We start from the raw sequence: 27,969 nt of genomic DNA, 5'->3' as shown, positions 1-27,969 counted from the left end.
GCAATAGGGAAGTTTCGATTTCGAACTCTCTTATCATTGAAGATAGGAAAAGACCAACTGTATCATGTGACCTGTCATAAATTTTAGGCAACTATTTTTGATCCCATTCGCTATAACATGGGGATATTTTCCATAGATGAAAGAGGAAATTGAGAATCTAAATGTTTTGTGAACTGGACAAGTTCCTAAAGGGAAGAGGTGTCATTTGTGCCTCTTTAAAAGGTTGAGACAGGTGATCTGTAAATCAATATCAACAAGGTTGCCTAACATTTTTCACCATTCACATAACACAGGACTGTTTTTTACAGGCCTATATGTTTATTATGTGAGTTTGCAATAACTATATAAATGCACATTGCTCATCACATCTGGCGTCTGTGACGGGGATTTTGTGAAGCAGAATTAATTGCATTTTGAGTATTGATTTTCATGTACAAGGAGACATTAATGTGATGTACGTGGCAAATGTAAAATGCAATGCCCAGTTCCATTAGGATAATGTATGTGATGATGATTATATTAACGGTTAACTATTTGTGGTAAACATGGTATTGTACAGGGTATGTGCAAATGTATGTCTTTACAACAAGTGTTGCTCTAGGGAGTTAGAATCAACTCAGTCCAGTTGTCGAGGTGATTACACGCCAGCATGGCGCAATGACCCAGGAGCCTCTTAGCAATGCAGTCACTGTGAGTTCAAGTTCACCTCTCCAGCTGTAAATGGGAAGGTCTGTCAGCAGCCTGCAAAGGGTCGTGGGTTTCCCCCAAGGTCTGCCCGGTTTCCTCCCACCATAATGTTGCCCGCCATCGTATATAAGTGAAATATTCTATTTTTTGAAAGACAAATCAGTTTGGAAGTTGTCAGTGAGAAATATTTACTCCAAAGAAAGTACATGTATTTACATGTGAGGCAAGCAACTGCACAATGTCAGAACACTGAGAGACATTCATTGTTGACAAGTGTAGGAAATGAGATCATTTGTGCGTTATATAATTAACAGGAGCACAATTTAAGTTATGTACATGTAACCGAATAAATCGTCAAACCTGATTTTCATTTTAGGCATTTAAGTGCATGGCATGGCATTTTCCACCAGTTGGAAATGTAGATGGTTGGATAAAGCCTCATAAATTTTATGTATACATATCACATGTACTTTTGCTGAAAATCACAACATTGAAATGTAAACAAAGATTTGATGATACTCTATAGTTGGGAATAGGCCGAGATAAGAGAAAACCCATAACACTTCATCTGGCTGAGACCAAAGATAGGGATGCTTTGGAATTAAGAAAACTTGGCCCATTTTCACAAAAATGCCGTACATATACGATAATCGAGCTTATACTACAGTGGTATGGTGATTGTGACATACAAAATATTGTAAGATGAATGTAAGATAAAAAAAATGTTGCACGCCACTTTGTGAAATTGGGCCCTGTGCTTAAGCTGGAGATTGTTCTTTTCACCAGTATCTCAGCTAATTCTTGCACCTTTTCAACCTTTACAGCAATATTATTATGTCAGAAAATTGTGGTGTATGGAAATAAATTTGATTCTTTCATGAAATTCACATTTTGGGCACAAGCTAACTTTTGTTCTGAATAGAATAGAGCTCTGTCAGGTTCCTTGTAAAACTTTGAAGGTCATCTCCTCGCCCCATGGCCTGGCAGCTGTCATAAGGGAAATATTCTTGAGTGGTTTGAAAATACCAGTTGATTATATTATGCTACAGAGATTAGGGAATAATTATTTTCTGGAAATTGCAATCCCGTGTTGAATCTAACCTTAAAATAGAAATTAATTTATTTTTTTTTTGTTGTTTTTACTCACAAGAAATTCACAAAATAATTGTGAAAAAAGAATTACTGGTAGATGAAATTTTTATTGTAAAAAGTCCATCTAGCTGTGAAATTTCATTTGATAAGCGGGCTTTCTTTGAAAATACTTGGCTAAACATGCTAAATATTTGAATGGTTTGTATGTATTAAAAAAAGTCATGTGCAGTCTGAATCCAATGTATGCAAGCAGTGAATTATATTAAAACGTTAATAATTGTAGTAATTAATATTGGTGGAACATGCAAGAATGTATGAGAGTGGCTTTACATTAAGAGGGCAGTACTTTAGCCATGTTGTGAAAAGATGAAGGAAGGCTACATGTATGTTCATTTGGGGGATAAAGATTTGTGTCAGGGTCTGAAAATGTTTCCAGATACATGTATATGTGCTTTTTTATGGGTTCTCTTTTAGTTGTAAAACACAGATTGTGTGTTTCCACACCCAGTGTCCACAACTTGTTACTCAACTGTATTCCAGACAAAATATTCAATAGGCTCAACATTGGTGAAATTCTATTTTCATTGTATTAACATTACCATACATGTAAAGGGTGTGGAGTTAAAGTGTGTTGACAGGTAATACGTATGCACATGCACACATGTGCAGTATATATGAAATGTTTGATGAAATATTGTGATTTTTGTTTCAGTTTGTGCGGTACGAGTGATTGGGGAGAGCGAGATGATGCAGGAGTTCTTAGCGGCCGGTGACGCTGATTCAGTCAGTATCCACACAGATGTAATCATTCTCAGAGGCTTGGTTTTGTTCTTTATTTTATTTTATTTTATTGTTTAGGCATGTATAGATGCCTGTGATGAGTAAAGTCTGTGAGCACGTACAATAAATAAATCATGTCACATGGTGATTTATATACACACGAAATGGAGGAGCGGGAAGGCACCTCCGTGGCCTTGATGGTTAGCATGCTAGAGCAGCCCACTGACCCAGGAACCTCTCACCAGTGTGGTCGCTGTGAGTTCAAATCTAGCTCATGCCCATTTTCCTCCCACCATAACTTGTGTAAGTGAAATCTTTTTTAGTACAGGGTAAAACATCAATCAAATAAAGAAATAAATATACATGTACTGTCTCGTGTAACTAACCTACTCCACAGCCATCTTGGTTGACTCCTCTGTCCCACAAGTATATGTAAAGGATTCTATATGGTAGCGTACAAAATTTTTACACAGCATAGGCATTGAGCCCAAAACCACTATGGTAAGCGTCAAGATAGACAGCTGATCAGTGAACAGATTTTTGATGGGTATTGCTGACTTGTCTTGTTTTTGTACCTGACTTTTGAATTCCAAATTACATTTGAATATTTGTTTAGTGGCCACATCTAAATCACTGTACGACCTATCCATTCAAAGAATAAATACGTATGTGTAAAAAGTGTTGAGAAATGCATTGTAATAATGTTGAATGTTTAGTAGGCTAAAAATGTTGGTTAATTTTCCTGAGGTAGATTATGAATTTTAGATTTATGAGTTCAAATTTTTTTTTTCCTCACCAGGATAATGGAAGCAATGATGTAGAATTAAAAGTCCTCTTGCCGGATCGGAATTTGTGTGTGGTTACCATAAAAAGGAATGACAACACAGAAAAAGTCTATGAGGTTTGTGCTGCTGTGAATTGTTTTTTTTCTCATTTTCACCAGTTATTCATTTATGCTTTGAACATTTATTTTCATTTGTCCTGATGAATTAGAAAAAGATAATCAAAAAAGTTTTGGCAATACTGTTACATCATTATTTATTTTTTTTTTTAGTAATTTAAGGTTGTTTATCAGCATTTTCAAGATAAGATCTATTTGATCATATCCAAGGGAAGATGAATTTTCATGTGCATATATGCTGTTTATAACTTTTGGTATATTTCTTGCATTAGTTATGACTTATTTTTTCTTACATCAGTGCCATTTTATCAATTTTCTTTTTAAAGGCTGTTGTGTCAAAGTTGAAGTTGGAGGAAAGAGTGGCGCAATATTTTTATTTGTTTGAGACTGTTGAATACAATTTTGGTAAGAAATTTACTTTTTTTGCCTTCACACTATTATTAAATGAACTGAAAATAACCCCACTGCTGTAATTTGAATGGAATTTTCTTGAAGACCGCGTCAAACCCCCAATCAAATAAATATTAAATCTGAATAATAGATAGAATGATTAAGAAAGTGTTTTTACCTGGACAACAAATATTGGCTTTTCAGCTAAACATGAGCTTGCTGGTAGAAAGATCGCACAAGGACAGACTATACTGTGTAGATGTATTGTTGTTGTTAAAATGTCGTATACAGGGATGAGGGGCCTCCGTGACCAAGGGGGTTAGCACGCCAGCATGGCGCAATGACCCAGAAGCCTCCTAGCAATGCGGTCGCCGTGAGTTCAAGTCCAGCTTATGCTGGATTCCTCTTCGGCCGTTCGTGGGAAGGCCACTGGGCAACCTGCGAATGGCCAAGGGTTTCCCCAGGATTCTGCTTGGTTTCCTCCCACCATAATGCTGAGTATGGCGTAGAGCACCAATCAAATAAATAAATAAATAAACACAGGGGAGATGTCCATTTTTCATGTCCTCAATGGCCAAATGATACTAATTGTTGTGTCTTATATTGTTCCCTTTTAACAGATGGTTGATTAAGATGTTATTATCAGCAGCTGAGGCTTCAACACAGCTTCTTTAAGTATGGAGTATAATAAATTTCTAATCATGTACCTTTTCTTCTTTATTTTACAGAGAGAAAGTTACAAGCTGTAGAATTACCGCACAATATTTACATACAGAATTACAGTACAGCCACAGCCACATGTATAGCCCTTAGGAAGTGGGTGTTTACGTTAACAAAAGAGCTGACGCTCAACTCCTGCGAGACGGCTGTCAACTTCCTCTTCTGGCAGGTAACCTGAGAATTTTCATTTGGATGACAATTAGATCCTTTCTATTCCTTCAAAACATTGTATTGTTTTTTGGGTTTTTATGGTCTGAATCAGGTGTGTAAAGGAATGGAAAATGGTTGATGCAAAACCCCCTAATGGGTTACCAGAGTGGGTTGCGATGTGTAGCCAGAAAAAATGTACCGATGTTTCCAAGGTTACTGTTAAGAGACCATGGATTACTTAAAAAGAAAGGAACACATTTATACAACCTATACTTTAAATGAAAGAGATATGCCTAAAATTAAATAAAATATCTCACTTTTCTACTAGCAGTCCTTCTTAGTTGAGTATTTAATGGTTAAATGTCGAAGGCTTAGAAGTCTCCTTTAGACCGCCATTTTAACAGATCACATACGTGTACGTTATTGTGCTTAGCTTTGCCCAGTAGGTCTTCAGGGCATTTCACACACATTGTTTTGTTCTCTTTTAAATCTCAATTTGTAACCCCTGCAATGGGTTATTGCAGAAAGTATTCATACAGAAACCTGGGAATACATTTTTCATGACATTTTCTCGCCTTAAGACCTTGAAATCTTTTGTCAAAGTTTGCGGACATATTGAACATGTGTGGTTCATGTGGCCTTACAAGCTCTCTTAACATGGATTCAATAAAGTATGTGAAGTGTAAGGAGAATTATTATTAAAGCTTTAAACTGTTTTTATCACCCCATGTATTATACAGCTATAAAATAAATCAAATCTTCATGAGGTTTTCATTTGGTGAATTGTAGTATATAACTTGAAATTTACTGCTGAAATAACGTGAAATACGATACAAATACAATACAGTTATGCTAACACATGTCTACCTGACGAGATGCTTACAAGGGTCTTTTGTCAGATGCTAGAGGGAAGGGGAGGCTAAACGCTAGTGTACTTTCATAGAGGTGGAGGTACACTGCCATAACATTAAAGGGAGGTAATCCACATTATTTTGTGTTGACTTCATACAGCATGGAATTAATGGCTAAAGGTAGCTCTTTCTGATTTATTTAAATAATTGGTTTTAGGCTTTAATGTGTTTTAAATGTGACAGAAATATTATTTTTTGTGACTAATTTTGTTCTCTGTTTTTATATGACAGGCCGTAGATGACGTCAGTCGGGGTCACATAATGCCAGGGGACAAACTATATGAACTTAAGGCGCTACAAGAAGCAAACAAACCTTTTGAGGTAGGTATTAAACTTTCTTGAATTGGAATTATCTGTTCACTGCGATTTGCTTCCCTTAAGTCTTTAACAAGTTTGAGCATTATATAGGGATTAAATAATTAGTTAGAACTCAAAACGCCCCTGTTGCTCTTGGGAGGGCTTTGATGGTAATAAGCAATCAGTGGTGCATTCTTGTGTACATGTACGTGTACAAGGCACTTGTTTGAGACCCCTCCTTTCCACATGTATGATGTACGCATGTCAAAGATCAGAAAGTTGGGCATGTACACACACATGTATGTGGAATGCCGTGGAAGTGTCATATTTATTAAACAGTCATGCAGTGTAGTACCATCATTTGTTTTAAAATAATCATACTTCGATTTAAGTCTGTGGCTCTTTTGGCTAGCGCCTAGTGTAGCGTGATGACCCTGGGGCCTCTCGCCAATGCGGTCGCTGTGAGTTCAAGTCCCGCTTATGTTGGCTTCTTCTACGGTTGTACGTGGGAAGGTCTGTCAGCAACCTGCAGATGGGTTTCCCCTGAGCTCTGCCTGGTTTCCTCTCACCATAATGCTGGCCGCTGTCATATAAGTGAAATATTCTTAAGTACGGCGTAAAACACCAATCAGATTAATAAATAAATAAATTTATTTAATTTCAGTATTTGAAAATTGTTCGACGACTAGAAGGTTACGGAGAGGTGACATTTCCTCACTGTGCATGCGACTCTCGGAAAGATGGTCACGTGATCGCAACATTAGGAATAGAAAATTTTAAATTACGTGCGTGTAAAGAAGATGGCACGCCTGAGGTAAGTAAAATTTCAGTCAAAAAGAAAACTCAAAATTGAAGTAAACATCAAAAGCTGTATGATTCTAAACTACATAAAAAATATCTTTTTTTTCTTTAATATTTTTTGGGAGCTTTTTTTCAAGTGAAAGTATATATATATATCTAAGTCAGTTTGTAAAACTTGTTGACTTACTTAATGTGAAGCAAATGTCACAAATACTGAGAAGCAAAAATTACCATATAAATGTATTTCTTCTTAATACATCACAGTTAAACATATATATACAAGTGTTTTGTTAATAAAATGACAATTAATTCTTGTTTGTTCAGTTCTTGGCACATTTTACATTTAAGTTAAATGTTCTCAATTTTGATTTACTTTTACAGTCCCAAGAAATAGAATTTCAATGGAAAGATGTTTTACGCTATGACATAGATGAAGATGGCAGATCATTTAATTTTGAATACAACAGACCGGGGAAAAAAGCCAGAGTAGTGAAAATTTTTTCACCTTATGTAAGTTGTCATTATTTGTTTTATGTAAGTATCACAGTTCAATTCATATTTCACGTTAGGTCACACAAATTTAATTTTTTGTTTTAGAGGCAGAATAAAGCTTTTTTCAATTTCTGAGTTGGGTATAAAAATAAAAATCGAGGATAATTCTAATTTGGAGGAAATGTGGACTTGCCCCAGCAACTTTCCATGTTGAAAACCTATTTGCATGATCGGACAGCCTTGAAAACAGGACAATCATAGAAACATCAAGATGGAACAAGTTAGAAAGGAGCATTTTTCGGTTTTATTTTCAGTTTTGGATTTTGTTTTACTGTCGGCTCACGATTAAAACAAGATTAAATTGGTGTCGCCTTATCTAACTTGTGATGTTTCACCTTTCGTAACTTGTGATGTTTCACCTTTCGTAACTTGTGATGTTTCACCTTACATCATTTAATGTAACTTGTTTTGTTTCACTTTATGTAAATTTATGTAACTTGTCATGTTTACGCCTTACATAACTTAAGGTAACTTGTCATGTTGAGTATCAGTTGAAATTCATATGTGTAAGATATTTTGTTTTGAATGCTGCGTTTATGTGATGAGAATTTTTTGTGAAATTTTTGTGAAGTCCTTTATATGTATGTTCACATTTTATTGAAACCTGTCAAGAAATTGGTTATAATGTAATTGTATTCACCCGAGCTAAAACCTACAGTTGCAATTGTAATGTCCAGAGATTAGATGAAACATACATCAAGGCATTAAACCAGCAGACAGGTAAAATTATTAAAGAATTGTGTTCTTTGTGTTTCAGTATAACTACTTACATGACTGTTTTGAGAGAATTTATGAAGAAATGGAAGGAGAAAGTGAGGTGAGTGTTGCGCATGCCAGCCAGCTGTTAGTGCGGGCCGTGTGCAAATATACATATTAAATAGATATGACCTTTCAAACACGCAACACAAATAAAAGAATTTGAGTTTACTTGTTCAATTTGCTCTCATGATTTATATAAAGGTGAACTGTTAGAATTTCCTTCAGTGTTTAAAGTGTTATTTCGCACAGTTTATAGATATCGCTTTTGTTTTTAACATTTTGGATGTTTTACACACAGACGCCATGTTTCATAACCTTCAAATCGGAGGTCAGTGGTATGATAATACATGTGTGGTAGACTTCAACATTCCTATGTCATGCAATTCAGTATGAAAGAAGGTTCAGTGGTAGTGTTAAACCCTTAAGCACTGTAGAAACTGTTACCGTGGCAGAATGTTATGTTAGGAGAGGCCTCCGTGGTTAGCATCCCAGGTCGCCTCTGATCAATGCAGTTGCTGTAAGTACAGCTTACGATGCCTTCCTGTGTGGTAATGCATGGGAAGGTCTGCAGCAACCTGTGGATGGTCGTGGGTTTCCCCTGTACTGTGCCCGGTTTCCTCCTACCATAATGCTGACCGGTGTTGTATAAGTGAAATATTCTTGAGTACGGCGTAAAACACCAATCAAATAAATAAGTTTTATGTCAGGAAACTTTATACCCAGGAACAGCGTGACATTCAGTAATATTTGCAGTTCTGGATAGATTATCAGGACATTCTACATGTACCTTTCCCGTGTCTTCACAGAGGGAGGATTTTTATGTATATTTACTTTAAATTATTAGTTTTGGGCACAAAGAGATTTAACTCCAAAAACAAAGTTAACAGTAAAACTGTGTCAGTTGTGTTATAAATTCAATCAGATTTATAACTTAATGGCAATACATTTTTGAATTGCTCCAGCAAAGCCATAAATTTTGGATAAAATAACATTTTTCAGGAGACAAACTTTTGCATGATTCTGATTGATTTATCGTCACTTAATAGTGTTTTCTGAAGTTTGATTAATTTCGTATCAGAAAAACTCAAGACTGGTTTCAAAAGTACCAATCTGTGGCTTCTGAATGCTTCTGAAAGTGCATTTACTTTTTACACACCAAACTTCAGGTGAAATACTGTACTTTTGCAACTGCTTTATGAATGGCTTCTGTTTTTTGTTCTCAGTGCACGTGATGAAGTCAAACACCAGCCTGTATTAGGACTTTGATGTATGGCAAGTTAAACTCTACTTACCCTATTTTCTCAATCATTCCACAAGAATGAAAGAGCAACTTTCTGTGCTATTTGTGCACATTTTGGAGACAAAACTACATTGGTTGAGTTGCCCAATTTTAGGTCTTCACCAAAAATATAATTTTATCCGCCAACAAAGAATAATGCCTTCAGAATATGCTTGAATAAATACCTTGCAAGCATGCGAAAAGGTTGAAGAATTACAGTAATCATTATAAAGACAAAGATCCTCATTGTTTCAGAATGCACATTCTGCTGCAGTCTCCATGTTACAACATTTCAAAGCATCACATATGTTACATTCAACCGCTGAAATGACTCTTAGTTAAAGAGGCTATGCCAAAAAATTTTGGCAAATTTGTACCTATACTGTTTATAGTGTTAAAATAATTCTCAGGTTTACTTTGAGACCGCTAGAGGTACCTGTACTTACTGTATAAATTTTAGAAACTTTATTATCAAGTGTGAATGGTAACACGTGCACAGACAGGGCTGATATTTTGTGAAAGGTCTATCGGGCTGTTCTAAGATAATGGTCAAAATTTGGAGTCATTTTTTTTTTTGCCAAAACCTGTGGTATAGGAACTTTAATTTATACCATATGAGTAATCCTTGTTTCCTAAGAGTTAAAACAATTCATCAACAGCTGATCTTCCTAGAGGCCATTTTTATGTAGCCACACACACGTGCACAAACCATGCCGTGTACACACATTGTAACAAGACCATCATGAAGGACAGTCAACATTGTCAGTGTTGGCCTTGTCTCTCAGTCTGTCATACAGTGAGTGGCTGAGAAAGTACATTATGTTACAATTTCCATATGCTTCAGCTTCATCTGCACAAATGTCTAAGATTGTATTTCCTAAAGTTGTCTTGTTCCTTGAATTGGAAAACAACTGGTTGGTCTGTTAAAGTGTGGTGCATGAAATAAAAATGTGAGTGCCTCCGTGGCAGAGGGGGATAACCAGCACGTCGTCAGGGCACAATGACCCATAAAGTAACCTTCCACCAATAAGGTTGCTGTGAGTTCAAGTCCTGCTCATGTTGCCATCCTCCCCGGCGGTACATTGGAAGGCCTTCTAACAACCTGCGGATGGTTATGGGTTTTCCCCATGCTGGCTGTTATCGTATAAGTGAAATATTCTTGACACCAATCAAATAAATACATAAAAAAACACTGCAATCCATGTTTTTTCCCCTCGACTTCTTCATATTGCTGCCATTGTGGCATTGTTTTGACATAGTGTTATTTTTTCTGTTTACAGGTAGTTCAGCATATCAGCTTTTGGACATAGCACTTGCACAGAGCCCAGTTCAGTGCCACTGTGTCCTGTGGCCAGTGTTGATACAATGTTGCAAAGTAACTATATACAGACATTGATCTACAGTGCTTGTTGTGTCCGTGAAATCTTTTGGCTGTGTGACTGGACCCTTTCACCTTATCAGCATTGCTATAGAAGAATCTGTTCATCATCTGGATATTTTTATAATTGTGATAAATTTATGCCCAGACACACTCATAATTTCTAGTTTACCAGTATGAACAAAAAAAATGGCATAGTGAATATGGAACATAGATCTCCATTCATTAACATATGTGAACTAATTAAATATTGGACTTTTAGTATCCTTAGTTGTATGTATACATTGTACAGAAGTGGTGTGGAGAATTGACAAGAGTGTGTTGAGTTTTCATAAAATAAGTGCTACTGACATGCCACCCTGTCAAGACTGGTCCTCTGACAATGGCCTGGGGATATTGTAAATGTTCGTTTGTGTACATATATATGTAGATAAGAATAAGCTAGAGCAAACATCAAAATAATCCAGAGTTTCTTCTATCAAACCTTGATGTGTATGTATCATTGATTCTTGCCATCATCTAACAAAGACTGAAGTATTGTTTTTAATGATACCACAAAGCAGTTTTGACAGTAGACCAAAATACCATCAGATTGTACTTTGTTGAAAATAGGATAAGTCGGAATTTAAGAAAGACAGACTGTTTAATTGTTCATTTCTTAAAGCTTATGTGTAAAAAATGATCATGTTGAATTTTTTTTTTCTTTCGGTTGGTTGCGGAGCGGAGAGCAGAGCACCAAACATTTTAATATGATTTGGAATATTCCTTACATTTGTATTTGTTCAGTCAGTTTGTTATGAGCGTAAATTTTGCGTCATATTTTTAAACAGTGACTCTGTATGTGCACATGTCCATACATGTACCAGGGATGTGTTAATTTGATATTAGAATGACATAAAGTTGTACATTGCCTAATTGCTATTTGATCAGCTGTGGATTTCAGTATGTATACACAATTTTATAATAATTAGGTCTACAGATAGCAAAATCTGTAAGTTTGTGATATTAGGTGATGCACTATGGAGTTTTTAATCTATGACTTAATTTGATTACTTTCAGTTATGGCTTGTAGGGATACAGATACTGTCACAGTGCTGGGGATCAAGTACGGAAAGGGAAATAACTCTGAATTGGTTGAGTTTCATTCAGTTGCCCTTCATAACACAATGTTTTAAACATATGTTAATTCTTTAAGAGTTTCTGCGTTGAGAGTATTACCACTGCTACATGTGCTCAGTCTCTTCGTACACATACTTGTACACCTATATTTGCATTTTGTGCACACCTTTTTCGGCAGGTTTCAAAAGCACTGTTCAACCCTTGTCAGTAGCTCTTGATCAACCCATTGACTCACTGTTATCAATCCAGGTCCAAAACCGAACAGCAGTGTATCAGCACTTGAGCAAGCCCATATACTGGTAGGCCTACTTACTAGGATGGGGCTTGTGGCAGATTAACAGGGTTGTATCGAAACATGTTATTTTATGTACATAAAGATTGAAGAAATTTGGTGCTGTTTGAATGGAAGTAGATAAGAGCTGTCACAAAAGTAACATCTCAGTGGTGTTGTTGACTCATGCATGGTTTCTAGTCTTGAGAATCTTACATGTTTTACAATGTACCAGTACCGCACAAATCTAGTAAAAGTTTTCTTCTCTCTGCCATGCCTGGGTCTTTTTGTCAAATGATAATTATGTCCAGAGCATGTCAATTAATCACCAAATTGATATTCTGTAGTTAATGATTGCATGCTGCCTTTGAATTGCCCAACTACCTGTCTTTTTAGTCAGATAGGACCGACCTACGACAAACATGTACATGTGTATATTAATTTAAAAATAACACTTCCTAGTTTTGACCAGAGTATTGTAATTTTTATTTCTGTTATTCCGCAGTGAACATTCCAACAGACATTGTTGACTTTTTCCCTCGACAGTCTGGGCCTGAATTGTACATGTTAAGAGTTCTCATCCAATGCAGTAAACTGCGGAGATGTAACAAGTGTGAAATTCAATGTCTTTAAATTAGTTAAATATAAAATGAAATGAAATTTGTTCCCAAGCAATAGAAGATCTTCACACCTCACTGATCTTGTTATTTTGTTTGTTTGCTGTGTGTAATAACTCGATAGGGTATTTTGAGAAGCATAAAGGTCAGCTCACAGAGACAACACTGGTTGTCGAAACCAAGATTTCTTGATTTTGGTTACCAAAAGTCCTCAGTATTTATTGCTATGTGGGTAACCATGACAAACATTCCTGAAACAGGATCCACATCTTCATTACAACTTGTTTTTCAGCAACAAAATATCCAGAAACAAATGAGCCATGCATACACAGATTTTGAGTGGATCATGTGAGATTGTTGTCATCTACATCAGCAATCAATTGAAGGGAAAACAGATCATGTATCCATGCTTCGCCACAGGAATCTTCAAAAAAAAGGACAACAAATATTGCGTGTTTGGGTGTAAGCATGAATATCCCAGGTCATTTCACACCTGGATGTGAAAATCTTCCTTTTCACCTGCAACATTTTGTCCATGTGGGCTGGCATCTGTTTAAAAAAATGTGGTGATCTCAGTGACCATGTGTTTCATGATGAACATGTGATTGTTTGTATTTCCTTGAAACTTACACTAAAAATGTACAAGATATTAAGTAGAGGTTTCTTTTCCTATAAAAATACAATTTGTTTTGCAGTACATGAATCTGTTTTTATCCCACATCAGACGAAATACTCCGCTTTTCACTGGACAAGTGTTCACGTGGGGTACAGATATATTCTTGAATACTGGAGCTGTCATCAAATGTGTCCGCTGAGTAGGTCATCTCCCTTTATTGTGGACCAACAATGGACACATCGTTGAAACGATCCACCTATACATCGGTGTTCTGCACTGAATTGATGGGTCTTTGCAGGATAAATTATATGGTGTCTTACAACTGACATCTTGCCTAGATTACTGACACCATACTTTAGGGTATCCTATCACTGAGTAACCGTGTAGCTAATAGAACACAGTTTTATGATATGTATGCATACCGTACATGTAAAGTTGTCTTTTTGCAGAGTTTGATGGGTGCACGATGAAACACGATCAATATAAACATAGCAGATGAATAGTGTTAGCATTTTGGTGAAGTTGGCCTGGTATTAAAAGTGCATTTTGATCCCATGATTCAGTGAATATTTTCAGAATGTAGTCCAGAAAGACACATCATTGAGATTAGGCCCTTTAGTACCCATAGTTCATGAAGAATTAGATCTGTGATCTTGTAGCCTTCATTTAAGAGGCATGAATTAAGTGTTTCTGTGCAAGTAATTAACATCATTTTAACTGGTTCATTTTATGTCAGTTGTTTGAAATATTTTATCCAATAATAACCATGCACATATTTCTTGTTCGTGTTAAGTTTTTTGACATGTTCATGTCTTAACTCCTTTTCAGTGGCTACATGTAGGCCTATGTGTATATAAATCCATGTATATAGATAGGTTCTTCTCGGATTAAATTACGTTTAATTCTAGTCACGGCCAAATTGATAGAGTTAAGTCATTCGTTACGATCATAATACATGTAAATTTAGGTTGTGAAAGTTTCCTGTAATTAAGTGGCAGCTAAATACTGAGTTTGTTTTACTCATTTAACAGCGTTCGATCATTAAATACTTTTTGAACTAGATGTAGTCATTCTGTATGTAGGAGACCTTCTTTTAATTAAACTTAGGCTTGAAATACATGTACCATACTTTTGGATGTAATTTGTGTAGTTTTAGCCCTGTAAGCCTACCATACAGCTGACTTTTGTGTCCATTTAATGCTATACAGCAGTGGACCTGTTGGTCACATTTCTGTCAGTGTTCTTTTCCTGAAGTGAAACTACATGTACATATATCATAAGTTCAGAATTGATATAAGTATAGCTTAAGTATTTCATACCTTGGTTTCAGTACAACTGTATTTTGGTATATGAGGAGCTGATTAGTACAGTTGTACTAATTAGTTGCTGCTACACATGGTATTGGTATTGGTGATGATTTCTGACAGTTGCATGTTTGGTTTTAATATATGCACACTATATATACATGGATTTTCACCAATACTATAAATTTTAACACCAGCGATTTCGGTTTTTCTATTTATCTCAGACTTATTAAAGGAATACATGTCTCTCACCATTGTCAATTCATCTACAATGGCGCCTACAGGTAGTGGGAACTACAAGCCTATAAAGCATCTTGCACCATCTCACCTTTGTGAGCCAAAAACCAAAGACTGATGTTGATGGCAGTCGTATTTACATGTACATATATTTTATTAACAAAGACGAAAGAGGTTTTGAAATATATTTAATTACAGTGTGATGAGGCATTAACTTATAATGTTGCAGGAGACTGGAAACCAAATGATAAGCAACTGATCTGTTCATTAGCAATTGACCCGACTTTTTGCCTCTGTGTGATGTATGTCTAATATAATACTAGAGGCCAGCTGCCAAGGTTGTGGATAGAGGAATGGGGAGTGCCCAGCATACGCGCAATAAACGAGTGTTCTTTACCAGGCTACCTAACAAACCACCTGACTGAATACCGTTGACAAACCAGCAATAGCTGTGTGAGCCTGCAACCTGATTGGTCTGGGCCTGATCGGCTGTGACAAGACCAAGGCTTTAGCTGAATTAGCTAGTGCCCTGTCTCTTCAGGACCTGCCCTCTCAATCAGCCTAGGCTTTACATATGAAGAAGATTTGTCATGTACCGGGCAGTTCTTTTCTGGAGCAATCAGCATTCAAAGGATATCAGTTTTTTGTTTTTGTTTTTTTTTTCCTTTCCTACACTTGACCGTCATCAGTCAGGATATAGTCCTAAAATAGCAAGTGGTTTATGAATCACTTGGTGAGAACTTGTGCATTTTCATGAAACTTTCCATGAGAACCTTATGTATGTAGGTGAGAAAATATGTGTTATATTGGGAATATAATACCAAGAAAGGGAACTCCAGAATAAATACATCAGTGGTACATCACTGATAAAAGTATTATATTGTTACCGGTACTGAAGAACATGAAATCAAAACTGTGAAGACATAATAGATTGCTATTTTGTGAATTACCTTGAATTTTGAAAGAAACCTGGTCCTGAATATACTTGTACATTTATGACACCATTGCACTTTAAACAGTCTTGTCATTTTTTTTCCCTATACATGTATGATGTCTTGAGAATGCTTTAATGTGGCTCTCTCTCTATTTTATACTCCTGTGGCCAGTTATTGCCCTGATATCGTCATGTCAACATGTATGTTTTCCAGTATATTATTTGTGACAGCGTGCGTGTGTAAACTATTGTGTGCATGTGCAATGTTTAATCCTTTGCCTCAACTTTGATATATATAAGTCCAGATTGTATATTTCTTTGTGGTTGCAAAGTATGGTAACAGCCTCATAATGTAAATAAACTTGAAATACATAAAGCTTATGAAAATAATTGCCTTGACTTTGTCAAATCATAAATTCCATCCAAGTACGAACTGTCCAATGCCATATATGGGATTACACATGTATTTCACTTTTATGATCACTGGCCCCGACAGCACAGTTGTCAGAGCGTCCGCTTCGTGAGCAGTAGATCCACCCAGGTCAATCCTGGGTCGAGTCACACCTCTGACACCTCTGACTTAAAAAGAGGAAGTTGTAACTACATCGCTTGGCGTCCAGCATGCAGGGGATAGTACAACAACTGGTTGACCCGTATCAGTATAATGGCTCGGGCGGGGCGTCTTATTTGCATTCAGTAAGTCGTTTCAGTGAAGCAGCACTAGATAAAGGAGTGGTGGAAATCTGTCCTGAAGGATTCCTTTGTTGTCATGTGACTAAAAAAATTGATAAGTTAAACCCCAAGTACTCACTTTTATGATCAATGTCAAATGTGTCAGTCACACATTTTGACAGAGAAAGCTGAATTCAACCCTGTGGAAACACCCATAAGCAATCCAAAACCCTCCTTTTGGCTGTTTTTTGGCATATCGGTTGTCTGTTAGTTGTTGAATTTCGTGAGACTACAATTTCCCGACGAGCAGGTCATACACGTGTACATGAACTTTATACTTTACCACAGTGTTCTTATTCTATGAACAGAGTAAAAAATTGCCATTTTTCTACCATCCATTCCAGTGTAAAACCAATCCTGTATTTATCATCCTTCATTCTTCGCATGAAATGTCACTGTGGTGAGAGAGGGGCCATGCTTCCACCTCGTATAAGAGAGGTTCAGTTCTGGTGACAGAGACGTCAAAGAGGTCATGCTTCCACCTAGTATAGAGTGAAAATGCTTCCACCTCGTATAAGAGAGGTTCAGTTCCAATTCTGGTCACAGAGAGGTCATGCTTCCACCTTGTATAAGATGCTCAGTTCCATTTCTGGCCATGATTAGGACTTAAACTTGGTAATCTTGATACTACACTGCTTGACTCACAGCAGAGGTGAAGAAAAGGTCAGACTGGTGTCATTAGGACATGACTGTTGGGGTATGATGTCTGATGTTTCTGGCATAGTGTTTTTTAGTTATATGATAAATAAAATGATAAAGGATAAGCTTGTACCTGCATTGCTGTATTTCACCTAAAGGTTAGCTCTTTTTGAGTGACACTTTTTACTTCATTTTGACTGATTCATCCACCTCACAGGGCTGCTTAAGGATATTTTTGTGAAGTTTGATTCATATCTTATCAGGAAAACTTAAATATGTCAAGCCATACCTGGGAAGGAAGAGCAGCCTGTGGATGGTCAAGGGTTTACCCTGGCTCTGCCCGGTTTCCTTAAACCATAATGCCGGCCACTGTCGTATACGTGAAATATTCTTGAGTACGGTGTAAAACACAAATCAAATAAATAAATAAATAAACAGATATGACATCAATAGTGATTTTAAGGTCTTTATGTGCTTTATAAAACTGGCCAAACTTTTGCTAAAATACAATGATCAATAAATCAAAGCTTTTGGTGTTTTGGGATGTTTGACAAGAATTTATTAGCACTGTTTGAAATTCTCAAATTTGAATTTATTCAGCTAACTGGAGCCAACAATTCTTTCATTATGGTAACACATTGGGGTGTGGTCTCTATTTCTAACATCTGATTCAGACAGTTATTCAGCTGGGTGGGAGCTACACATTGTAGAAGCTCCAGACTACACCTGGCTTTCTTCATCAACTCTTGTTTAACACTGACAGGTGTAAGACTCGAGTCCAAGGACACATCGTACATGAGGCGGAGCAAAGTTTTAACAATTGCAGGTACACGGTGTGGAATCCGTGGCCAAGCCTGGGTGATGAAAGTATTCAACATTTCCAGCGTGTTTAATCGAGATGTTTCCTCGGGTCCGTCATATGTTTCCAGGTAAGCAGTGACGAGTCGTAAAAATCGTCTGCTGTGTTTTACAGCTGCCACACTCATCCGTGCAATGAAGGCGCCTAAATGTTGAGTGTAAGTCCGCCGAACTGCGATAAGGGACTCCATTTCAGCACTGAATAAAAGCATACTAAATATCTGATCATATTTACGCGGTGTCAACTCAAGTGGTTCTACAGGCTTATAATAGGGTTCCACAACCTCCAATATGGACAACATGCCGGGGATAGCAAGTTCCAGGAGAACTACTTCCTTTGAATACAGCTGGAGTTTAACTGCTTCATAAATGACATCTGCACGGCACTGCCACTGTAACTCAGTCCGAGAAGTGTTCCTGATAATATGTGAGAGACACTTTAGGCCTAAGACTTTGTTCTGGGTCATGTGATCATCTACTAAGGTCAAGGACACAGGTAACACACTGTCTAGGTATTCCCCAAGGTCAGGCAGCCAGATGTAACAGAGACACTTGACAAAACATTTCATATAGGATGGGTTTTGTTTCCACTTTTCCTTTCTTACCCTTGGCCGTAAATAATTGAATGTTAGCTGCAGTAAGGTATTTGGTAGCACCTGCTCAGTGTCTGCTGCAGAATCAAGTTCCAGACATAGCTTCAGCAAATCAGCCATGCAATCACAGCCATAAAAATTCATTAGAAGGTCTCTCAACTTTTCTGACATTTGAATGGCACTATTGCTAGTCCATGGTGCTGTCTCACAGTTCGTGATAATCAACACAGTTATGTATGCCCCCAAATGCTTCATTATATCCTTAAGGAGCCTGTCTTCATGGAGATCCATCAGTAGTTTGAACAGTGTCACACAGAATCGCATGGTGCACGCAGACTTTTCTGCACATTCGTTAAAGTCTGCCTTGTCATACTCGTAATATTCAGCATCTGATAGCTCTGGGATTTCAGAAAACCATAGTGTCTTTCCCAAAACTGACCAATAGTGCTTTTGAAATTCCTTGCTTTCTTTGTACCTATCCACTGCTGGTTTCAACCACTGTTCAGACCCAACTGTCAAGCAATAACAGAGAGATTTGGTGTGACTGATATCCCATTTCACATCTCTCACTACGGCTAGGTAACAGATCACATCCACACTGCTGATTTGTTTCAGTTTCTCACAAATCATATCAGCTGACTGCCTGGGTTCAGCAGATGAATCCCAGCTGGTTAACAGGCATTTAAATGCCTCAAGATCATCTGTTTTAAAATCCATTGTGTAATCCTCTCGTACTTAAGTAAACTTCTATCGTTTGCACAGTAATGTTCTTTACCCACTTAATAGCAGGTTATCCCCTGAAAAAAAGAGAAACAGCTGTACTATCAAGTGCAATATACTTACACAAACTAAGTCACCTCAGGTTATATGGAAAAAGTTTATTTTTTTTATTCAAACCGGATAAATTCATAAGGATTGTTACAACTGCCATGGTTTGAACATTAGAATGGTTCCTAGTTCATTAGATGAATGCTAGAATTTTGAAACAACATTAGATCTACCTGAACTTGCCGAGCTGTTTCTAGTTCATTAAATTAAACGTCGAGGTCGTTGAAAATAGACCTCAACGTTTAATTTTAACTGAACGAATGTATTCCATGCTATTTTGCGATAATCATACAACTTCATGTATTTTGGATCCAATTTCTGGTGGACAAACCCATAATCTTCAATGTCTTCAACGAGTTAGTGCTCGTTAAAAAATTGGTGCATAATTTGAGCCGCAAATCAAATAATGAAGAATGCGTTGTAAAGGGTGCGGTTTTCGCTACGCCCAGGTAATATTTAAGCTAGCACTAGCATCTTATAATATTACGGATGGACGTTTCTATTAAGATATATAAAAATAAACAGACCACAACAGAAACTTACCTGAAAAAGCCAAACAGATCAAAAACCTCAGCATACTAACATGAAAACGAACAGTTTCATTTTCCACTGGAGTCGTCTGCACACTACAGAGGTCTGTTCAAGGGACGTAAGCAAGTTGCGAATGTTCGTCTTCTAGCCCAACATCACACTGCTTTCAGATCATTTTCAGATTTTTGCTATGTTACCAGACAAATATTTTGCATGGATAACGAGAGCCCTCAACTTCTGGTTCCGATAACGCCCTATGCAACTATCTATGCAACTTCTTTTTTGTACGTATACAATAAAAGTAGTAAAATTTTACATGAACTGCACGATTCATGCTTTTTCATCGTGTGCTATAGACTATATATATAGCAGCTGGAATCACACAAATTGTAGCCAAGTTTTCATTTTCCCCATTCTGTGACGACATAATCCCTTTTAAAATGATATATCGTCACGCTGAGTAAATTAAAGCATACTTATCTAGTTTTCGCCTCTGTCAAAGAAGGTGGATATATGATGGAAGTTAAATAATAGGACAGATAATTATCCCATTTATTTATTTATTTGATTGGTGTTTTTAGGCGTATTCAAGAATATTTTCACGTATATGACGGTGGCCAGCATTACGGTGGTAGTAAACTGTATTTCTGAAAGCTAAGCTGGGAAGAATGACGTAGATCTCAAATCTAGGCCGGAGAGGAAGTCAACATGAACTGGACTTGAACTCATAGCGACCCCATAGGTGGGAGGCTCTTGATGGGTCATTGCGCGTAGAGAAAGGTCCAGCCACAGAATGTGTGCCGAAATGTCGCGCGTCGAAATGTCGTGGATTATATTACGAACGAAACTAAAACACGCAAAAATCGGTTTTGTACGCCCTATATAAATATCCTCAATGTATATATGGCAACAATGATCCACCATATCAGAACACATAAATAGACCAAAGGTTGCTTGTAGACTGCGTCAGTGCATGCCGTTCTCCGAGTCATCCAAGTAGTCTATATAAAGAATGGCAGCATGGCAGTCGGACCAAAAAGCGTCAAGTGCATCGGGCTAGTATTTCATGGAATGCTGAATGATCATAAACCTAGTTTTACACTGAAGCCATTTAACACTCCACCCACAGAACACGGAGAGATTCTGCTAAAAATACGACTCTGTTCGATATGTGGGTCAGATCTCCATACGATGACGGGTATGAGATCCGAGCCATGTCCCAGGTAAGTATAGGCCTATATAGGACCACGGCTACGACAGGCCTGTAGCGTGGTACAGGTATCGGATATTTTTATGGAAGACAGTTCTGGCCATATGATTTCTGTGACTCTCGGTGTTAAACTGCATTTCGGCACTATCAGTCTCTCAGTGTTTGTCTACAGGCAAGATATGGGTCTATCAATGTTTATAAATTAAGTGCATATAATTATTATATTATATAATCCAGCTCCATTCTACTTTGTGATTTGTCACAACTATAATCAGTCAAAGCCATCGAAGTCATTGGCTCGCCACGATATGGCTGAAATATTGCCGATGTGGCGTTAAGCCATAATCATTCATTAATTCGAAGTCATTGGTTCAAATGGTTACAGCGATGAATCAGGCCCTTATATGCACTAAAAAAATGTGTTTATTTTAACAGGAAGTCTGTTGTCTGAGTTATGTTAGAATGTAATCTGTTATTATAGCACTTTATTCTGTCGTATTCAACATAACATCCTGTTAGTCTAATAGAATCTTAATAAAATCTGTGTGTTATAGTTAACGTTCTAGCATCACTCAGACAAGTATCTTTCTGTTAATAGTAACAGATTATTTTTTTGAGTGTAGGTTCAATGATAATGAAGAAATCGAGGCATTACAAAAATTAAGAGCTGGACCTGATGTCTCAGTATGCAGAGCGTCCGCTACAGGGACGGTAGATCAAGGGTCAAGCCTGGGTCGGGTTACACCTAAGACCTTAAAAAAGGAAGTTTTAGCCTCGTCGCTTGGTTTTCAGCATTAAGGGGATAGTACAACGACTAGTTGACCTCTATCATTATAATGGCTCGGGCGGGGCTGCTTACTTGCCTTCGGTATCAAAGTCATTGCAGTGAAGCAGCACTAGATGAAAGTGCGGTGGAAATCTGTCATGCAACAAGGAGGCATTCATGCACCCCAACTCACTGATTCAAAAATTAAGGTTTCCCAAGTTTGCAACGCACTTACCAAAGATCCAAGCGAGTGGGTCGAAAGCTTGGAAAACCGTTTACGTTTACGTGATGATGCCTCGACTTCATTATTATAACCAGGGCGAGGCCCTTGACCATTGAGGTTTCGTTTTCGAATCCATTGATATATTATTACACAACTTTCACGAAAACATCAGATGAAAGATGAGGTTTTGGTATGCATCGTTTCACGGATATCAGACAAATTTCAGCACCATCGGCTCAATAGTATTAAAACTGTCACAATCTAGACACCCTGAAATGCTCCGCATTTCTACAGACAAGTGAAGCCGTGCACATTGTTCATTTCAGGAATGCTCTTTATAATTTGTTGCTGGTTTAATCCTAGTTCACCTGTGGCTCTGAAATTTTCGCTAAAGTTGTCGACAGAATGTGTGAGAACTATCAAAGTCTTACGTTTTAAAGATTTTAAACAATATCGAATGTAAGAGGGTTGTCGTGTTTTCCAGCCCACACCATCTATACACGACTCAAGTTGGTCAGCATGAGGGACAGCATTTAGATCTCAGTCCCAGGATTTCTTTGGTTTTAATTTAAGAATCACCAACCCACTAACCACACTTTCTCACACACACAGCATCCTGGGTCACGAAGCTGTTGGGGAAGTGTTGATCGCGACTGGGCGGGAGGAAGACAGCCTCCGACCCGGGGATCGGGTGACATTCAGCGTGGCTGACAGCTGTCAATCATGTTCGCGGTGTCGAGACGGAATACCACAAAAATGCATCCATTTATTTAAGGTTGGTCAAGGCGATCGTGAGAAACCACGAGAAATCGTGAGAAACCATGTAGCGGTTTAGAATGCAGACATGTATCCCTATTTTGAAAGTTGTATTCTTTACTGACAACCACACAGTTTTGTTAAGATTTCGATACCTCCATCTGCTCTGTTGGCTTCGTTGAAATGAAGTGGTATCTAAAATAATATCGGCAAGTGCCATAGTTGATGCAATTTTCTTTCAAGTATGTGGAATTTAGTGACTGCATGTTAAATATATCGATTTATATTGATTTTCAACTTAGACCATGGTAAAGTTAATCTTTTTGTCTTATTCTGTCAACTGGAAGACATGCATATCAGCACCAAAAGTATCATATTTCATAACAATTATTTACTTCTAAAAGGGTCCAGGGTTTAACTCCAACTCATGCTGACTTCGTCTCCGGTCGTATTTGGGAAGATCTTACAGCAACCTGAGGATGGTCGTGGTTTTCTCCTGGGCTTTGCCCGGTTCCCTCCCACCATAATGCTGGCCGCCGTCGTATAAGTGAAATATTCTTGAGTAGAGCGTGAAACACCAATCAAATAAATAAGTAAAATACTTATAAAATCCACTTTCTTAGGCGAATTTTTGGTGCGCATTCAGTGTCATAGTTTGTTTTATTGTTGTTGTTTTTTTTATATACGTGTCCATTTGCAGTATGGACACACCTTGCTCACGGACGGCACCGGATTAAACGGTTGTTACGCCACTCATATCGTTTTGCGTAAAGGCACTGCTGTTGTGAAGATCCCGGCGGATTTGGCGGATTCTGAGGCCGTGTCTGCCAACTGTGCTCTAGCCACAATGGTCAACGCAGTATCACATGTTACAGAAACGCAAGCTGGAGCCAGGACCGTTGTCATCCAGGTGATGGGAAGTTGGTGAAACAGTTACACTATTCTGTGACTAATTTATTTCTTCGAGTATAACATTTGAGGCATTAAATATTATTTTGGAGACGTTTGACAAAACCTGTCGACAAAACTGTCTATGAAGTATTGGCTTGTATTATTTTCAATCTATTTGTCAAATTCAACGAGTTGAAGCAACAAATCGAATCGTATGAACATAAGTGTGTTTTATCATCAGTTTTATTTCCCCTTCCGCGTACTTTAAATGCACACAGGGGTATATGCATCGTGTTGAGTAAAATCGCCGGGTTGACCATATATATACATATAAACAGTTGCAGTCAAAGCGCAACTGAGATGCATATTTTAATTAACAACGATTTATATATGGTTTTGATGTCTTGATTAAATAGTTCACGGCATAGTTGAAACCTGGCGACTGCTTCTCTTTACACCTAACCATCCTAATTTCATTTTTACTATATATATACCTCTTACTTCTTTGGTGATTTGTGTTAAACTTCTGTTTAAAATCAAGAGGTTACCTTAAGCCTTAGACATTTGGATGGTTGATCCCAGTTCAAGTCATGCACAAAAGGCAATTTAAAATTGTCAATTTTATTTTAGTTCTCCACTTGTCGCTCACTATATTAAAAAAAGAAGACAACAAGGCCTAGTGCAGCATGGTTGCTTTACTAATAGTGATGTCATCAATACGGGGTGGGGCGTCATAATTACTGGGCCCATTTTGCGAAGCAGTGGTTACAAGCGTTGGGTGTTTAACAACAAACATCACCATGGTAATTCTGCGTCTAGTGCGAATAAATTTATTCCATCCACTGCATACTTCTCACCACAGCCATCCCATGCTGTTGTTTTGAACTCTTGTCAGTGATAATAACTAAGGTGCCTGTTGACCTTTGTAAAGTGGAACCTGATTGGGCCTTGAATTATGCATATTTATGCAGGAAAGTTTAGGGCTTTCAAGAGTTAACATAGTTCCCTAAATCGAGGTAGATGATGTCTGACCTGGCTGGCTTGATTAAATGAAGATGAGGTTTCCGAACCTTGCTCACATGATGCACTCAAATGATCGTATTCGGTGGTGAAAAAGTGCAATGAATGTGTACACATTAGCCTGACTTGTAGCATTGGACGTTGCATGGAAGTGGCGTTTTCATCAAACGCCTTCACTCCAAGTTTCTTAACTTTTACAATGAGTATAATTCTCTTGTAAGTAAATATGGACAGAACGTCCAGAGTCTCTGGCGCTCTGTGTCATTATTGTGTCTAATTCCGCTTAACCCGGGGCTAGGGGGCGTAAGTTCATTGTGTTGAATTAGATCGCCACGTTGAATATACAAACAGCTGCAATCAAAGCGCAACTGAGATACATATTTTCGTATTGACAACTGATGTTGGAGCATGGCACGCGATTTGAAGACTGATTTCACTCAGTCGCCTAAAACATACCTTACATTTTTTCAACATCACTGAAAGCTGTTGACTGCTTCTCTTTTCTATTTTCGTACTTTATATATATTCTTAGTTCTTTGGTGGCTTGCGTTATACGTCGTTTTTGGGAATTGGCCTTGTGATTATTGACCTGGAACATCCTTATTGGTTGACGACTGGGATACGAATGTCTGTTTCGACGAATAGATTTTCTATATTTTGTATTTCAAGTAAATTTGTCACAAACTAAGACTTATACATCGATCTTCAGGGTTCGGGATTGCTGGGCTTGTATGGATGTGCCCTGTTCGCAGAGAAAGGATACGGCCACGTGTACTGTACTGACATCGACAACACCAGACTGGAGTGTGTCAGCAAGTTTGATGGCATTCCCTGGAACACCCTTACTGGTAATCACATGTCCGGTCGAAACCATTTTATTTATTTATTTATCTCTTTGGTGTTTTGCCATTATGGTGGGAGGAAACTGGGCACAGCCTTTGGAAAACCCACGACCATCCGCGGGTTGCTGGAAGACCTTCTCATGTACGGCCGGAGAGGAAGCTAGCATAAACTGGTCTTGATGTGAAAATACATGATCTTGCTTTGCATGGTTCAGAATCAGATAATTACGGCTCTGGGTGCTCACGGCTTAATGTGTCATGTTACTTTGACCTTTACCACATAAATTATTAAAATATTGTAAAAATAGATATTGTTTTATTTCAATGTGTTAACCTAACTGTTCAGAATCCAAGAATATAGAATTTCCCGTGAATGAATGTGTCAACGATAGCACTCTACAACAGATTTACACTCGCGACCATGTTGGAATTTTTAATAAAATACACTTCAAAGGCACGCTCCAGGAGAAGCTGCGACAATGACAGAGATCCAGGCATTAACGCTAGTGTAAATCATTTATATACAGGAATATCGCGAAATTACAACCATTTTTGTTTACTTTAACTTATCTCAGGTGACTGTCCGACCAGCCTTCCTGAGGAAGATTCTGTCGATGTTGTGGTAGAAGTGTGTGGGGATCCAAAGGTCATTCAGCACGGGGTCCGCCTTCTCCGCCCTGGTGGAACATATATTCTGGTTGGCATGGTAACACCAAATTCTCACCTAGGTATTACGGGAGAACAGATAATTCGAAAATGCATGGTGATAAGAGGTGAGTAAACAGTTAAACACATTGAACGGTAATGAATTCCTTTTTAAGACATTTATTTAACGCAAAAGTGTTTAAAATGCTTTTTGATAGTACATAGTGAAACTAAGATGATTGACGGGCTTCGATCTATATATACTAAATTTGATTCGTAGAAATTCGGTGCGATGCCTTTTAGTCACCAGCATGACCAAAGGTGGTCCGGAATTCTTTTTGTTTTTTTGCAATATGTATATATACAACGATGGAATGTGTAGACAGGCTTTTTTTCTTGGGCCCGGCTATATTGTCATGAAGTATACATACATATATTGTCCTCCATTTCGTTTCTGTTTGTATGCCACGCTTTTCAAGGATTACATGATTGGTCACACTCACGCCGTTTAGTAATGAACAGCGCAAACAACTTACCACACTCACGATTTGTTGTCGGCTGCGCAATGAACATGTACGCACAAAATCACCTGCTGCCTGCTGCCTTGGTATAGGGCTACGTGTCAGATGGCTAAGGCATGGCGTTCCAGTCAGACATTGTTGCGTTACCATGTGTGCACTTAGCACATAAGGGTAAAACTGATGAGCTGACTGATGTAAGATGCCGTTTACTGTCATGCCATGTTGCTCATACGTGTACGTGCACTAGCGTATTACATGAATACATCTAGTAAACTCTACAGACATCACAATAATATGACACAACCAGTATTGCTGAAACCGCATTTAATTCCCCCAAAAGCAGCACTATACAGGCCCCACATTGTAAGTCCTTTTACGATTTAGCATTATTTTATCAAAGCCCTGTTTTCCCCTGACATTATAGGTATACATAACTATTCACCCAGGCACCTGACTGAGGCGGTGCAGTTTCTGGCGAGAACGTCACACAGGTACCCGTATACGTCATTGGTCAGTCAACCAATCAGCTTGATGGAATACGAGAAGGCGTTTTCATTGGCTAAGACTCGACGCTATCAACGGGTGATCATGCAGCCGAACATGTAAGAAATAACACCACAACAAATATATAGCCTGCATACAAAAATAAATAACCAGAATATCTTAAATTGCGAATTCTGTTGAGAGCTAATTATTATATAAATATAATCTGCGTAAATTAAGTTCTTCTAATTCTCTACAGATCGAAGAAGAGTTACGTTCTCTTGATTGAGTTAACATACACATAAAGTGTACATTCAGTCTTTTCAGTCTCTGTAGATGTAACGATTGTATATGTCCACGATCACAACGAATTTATATGTATAAGGTTTCCTTGGGTCATTTTTTTTAAAGGAATTCATAATTGTACCGGTTTGGAATCGGAAAAGAGTATAGTTCCGGTTTGGTTATGAGCGCGCAGCCTGATTGCTTATTGACCAATGGCCTGCATTCCCGTCTGGTCATTTTCGAATCCCACATACGGTCTGCTGGAGAGGGGACCCTAACTCAATTCAGTGGTAACGGGAACACATGGTCCAGATGTATCTCTTTATGGTCCACATGATGCGCCATGTTACA

At 37.9% G+C, this 27,969-nt stretch overlaps 3 protein-coding genes across 4 annotated transcripts in view; 2 read left to right on the top strand and 1 right to left on the bottom strand.

Annotated features, from left to right (window-relative positions):
• Positions 1 to 16,165, top strand: part of LOC135472325 (sorting nexin-27-like) — a 63,365-nt gene extending 47,200 nt beyond the window's left edge. The window contains exons 5-14 of one of the 2 annotated variants that reach the window (XM_064751785.1): positions 2,492 to 2,562; positions 3,359 to 3,460; positions 3,787 to 3,865; positions 4,579 to 4,739; positions 5,863 to 5,952; positions 6,593 to 6,742; positions 7,111 to 7,239; positions 8,039 to 8,098; positions 9,264 to 9,307; positions 10,600 to 16,165. In XM_064751785.1, the coding sequence (XP_064607855.1) occupies positions 2,492 to 2,562; positions 3,359 to 3,460; positions 3,787 to 3,865; positions 4,579 to 4,739; positions 5,863 to 5,952; positions 6,593 to 6,742; positions 7,111 to 7,239; positions 8,039 to 8,098; positions 9,264 to 9,272 (851 nt within the window). In that variant the 3' untranslated portion in view covers positions 9,273 to 9,307; positions 10,600 to 16,165. Of the gene's footprint in view, positions 1 to 2,491; positions 2,563 to 3,358; positions 3,461 to 3,786; positions 3,866 to 4,578; positions 4,740 to 5,862; positions 5,953 to 6,592; positions 6,743 to 7,110; positions 7,240 to 8,038; positions 8,099 to 9,263; positions 9,313 to 10,599 lie in introns of both variants that reach the window. The other variant, XM_064751784.1, reaches the window with a different exon arrangement.
• Positions 16,166 to 17,713: 1,548 nt separating this feature from the next.
• Positions 17,714 to 20,082, bottom strand: LOC135473822 (TELO2-interacting protein 2-like). Its single transcript, XM_064753729.1, has 2 exons — positions 19,989 to 20,082; positions 17,714 to 19,414 (listed from the first exon to the last, which is right to left on the bottom strand). The coding sequence occupies exon 2, from the start codon at positions 19,332 to 19,334 to the stop codon at positions 17,763 to 17,765; it is 1,572 nt and encodes a 523-aa protein (XP_064609799.1). The 5' UTR covers positions 19,335 to 19,414; positions 19,989 to 20,082; the 3' UTR covers positions 17,714 to 17,762.
• A 914-nt stretch (positions 20,083 to 20,996) lies between these two features.
• Positions 20,997 to 27,969, top strand: LOC135473395 (L-threonine 3-dehydrogenase-like). The gene is made up of 7 exons (XM_064753246.1): positions 20,997 to 21,199; positions 22,788 to 22,950; positions 23,632 to 23,841; positions 25,552 to 25,690; positions 26,260 to 26,457; positions 27,275 to 27,452; positions 27,745 to 27,969. Exons 1-7 carry the CDS (start codon positions 20,997 to 20,999, stop codon positions 27,752 to 27,754), a joined length of 1,101 nt encoding a protein of 366 aa, XP_064609316.1. The 3' UTR covers positions 27,755 to 27,969.

The sequence above is a fragment of the Liolophura sinensis genome, chromosome 8 (assembly GCF_032854445.1).
Source record: "Liolophura sinensis isolate JHLJ2023 chromosome 8, CUHK_Ljap_v2, whole genome shotgun sequence".
Taxonomy (NCBI): domain Eukaryota; kingdom Metazoa; phylum Mollusca; class Polyplacophora; order Chitonida; family Chitonidae; genus Liolophura; species Liolophura sinensis.
Note: the sequence above shows the minus strand (reverse complement) of the source record. Positions and strands in the feature narration are given on the sequence as shown.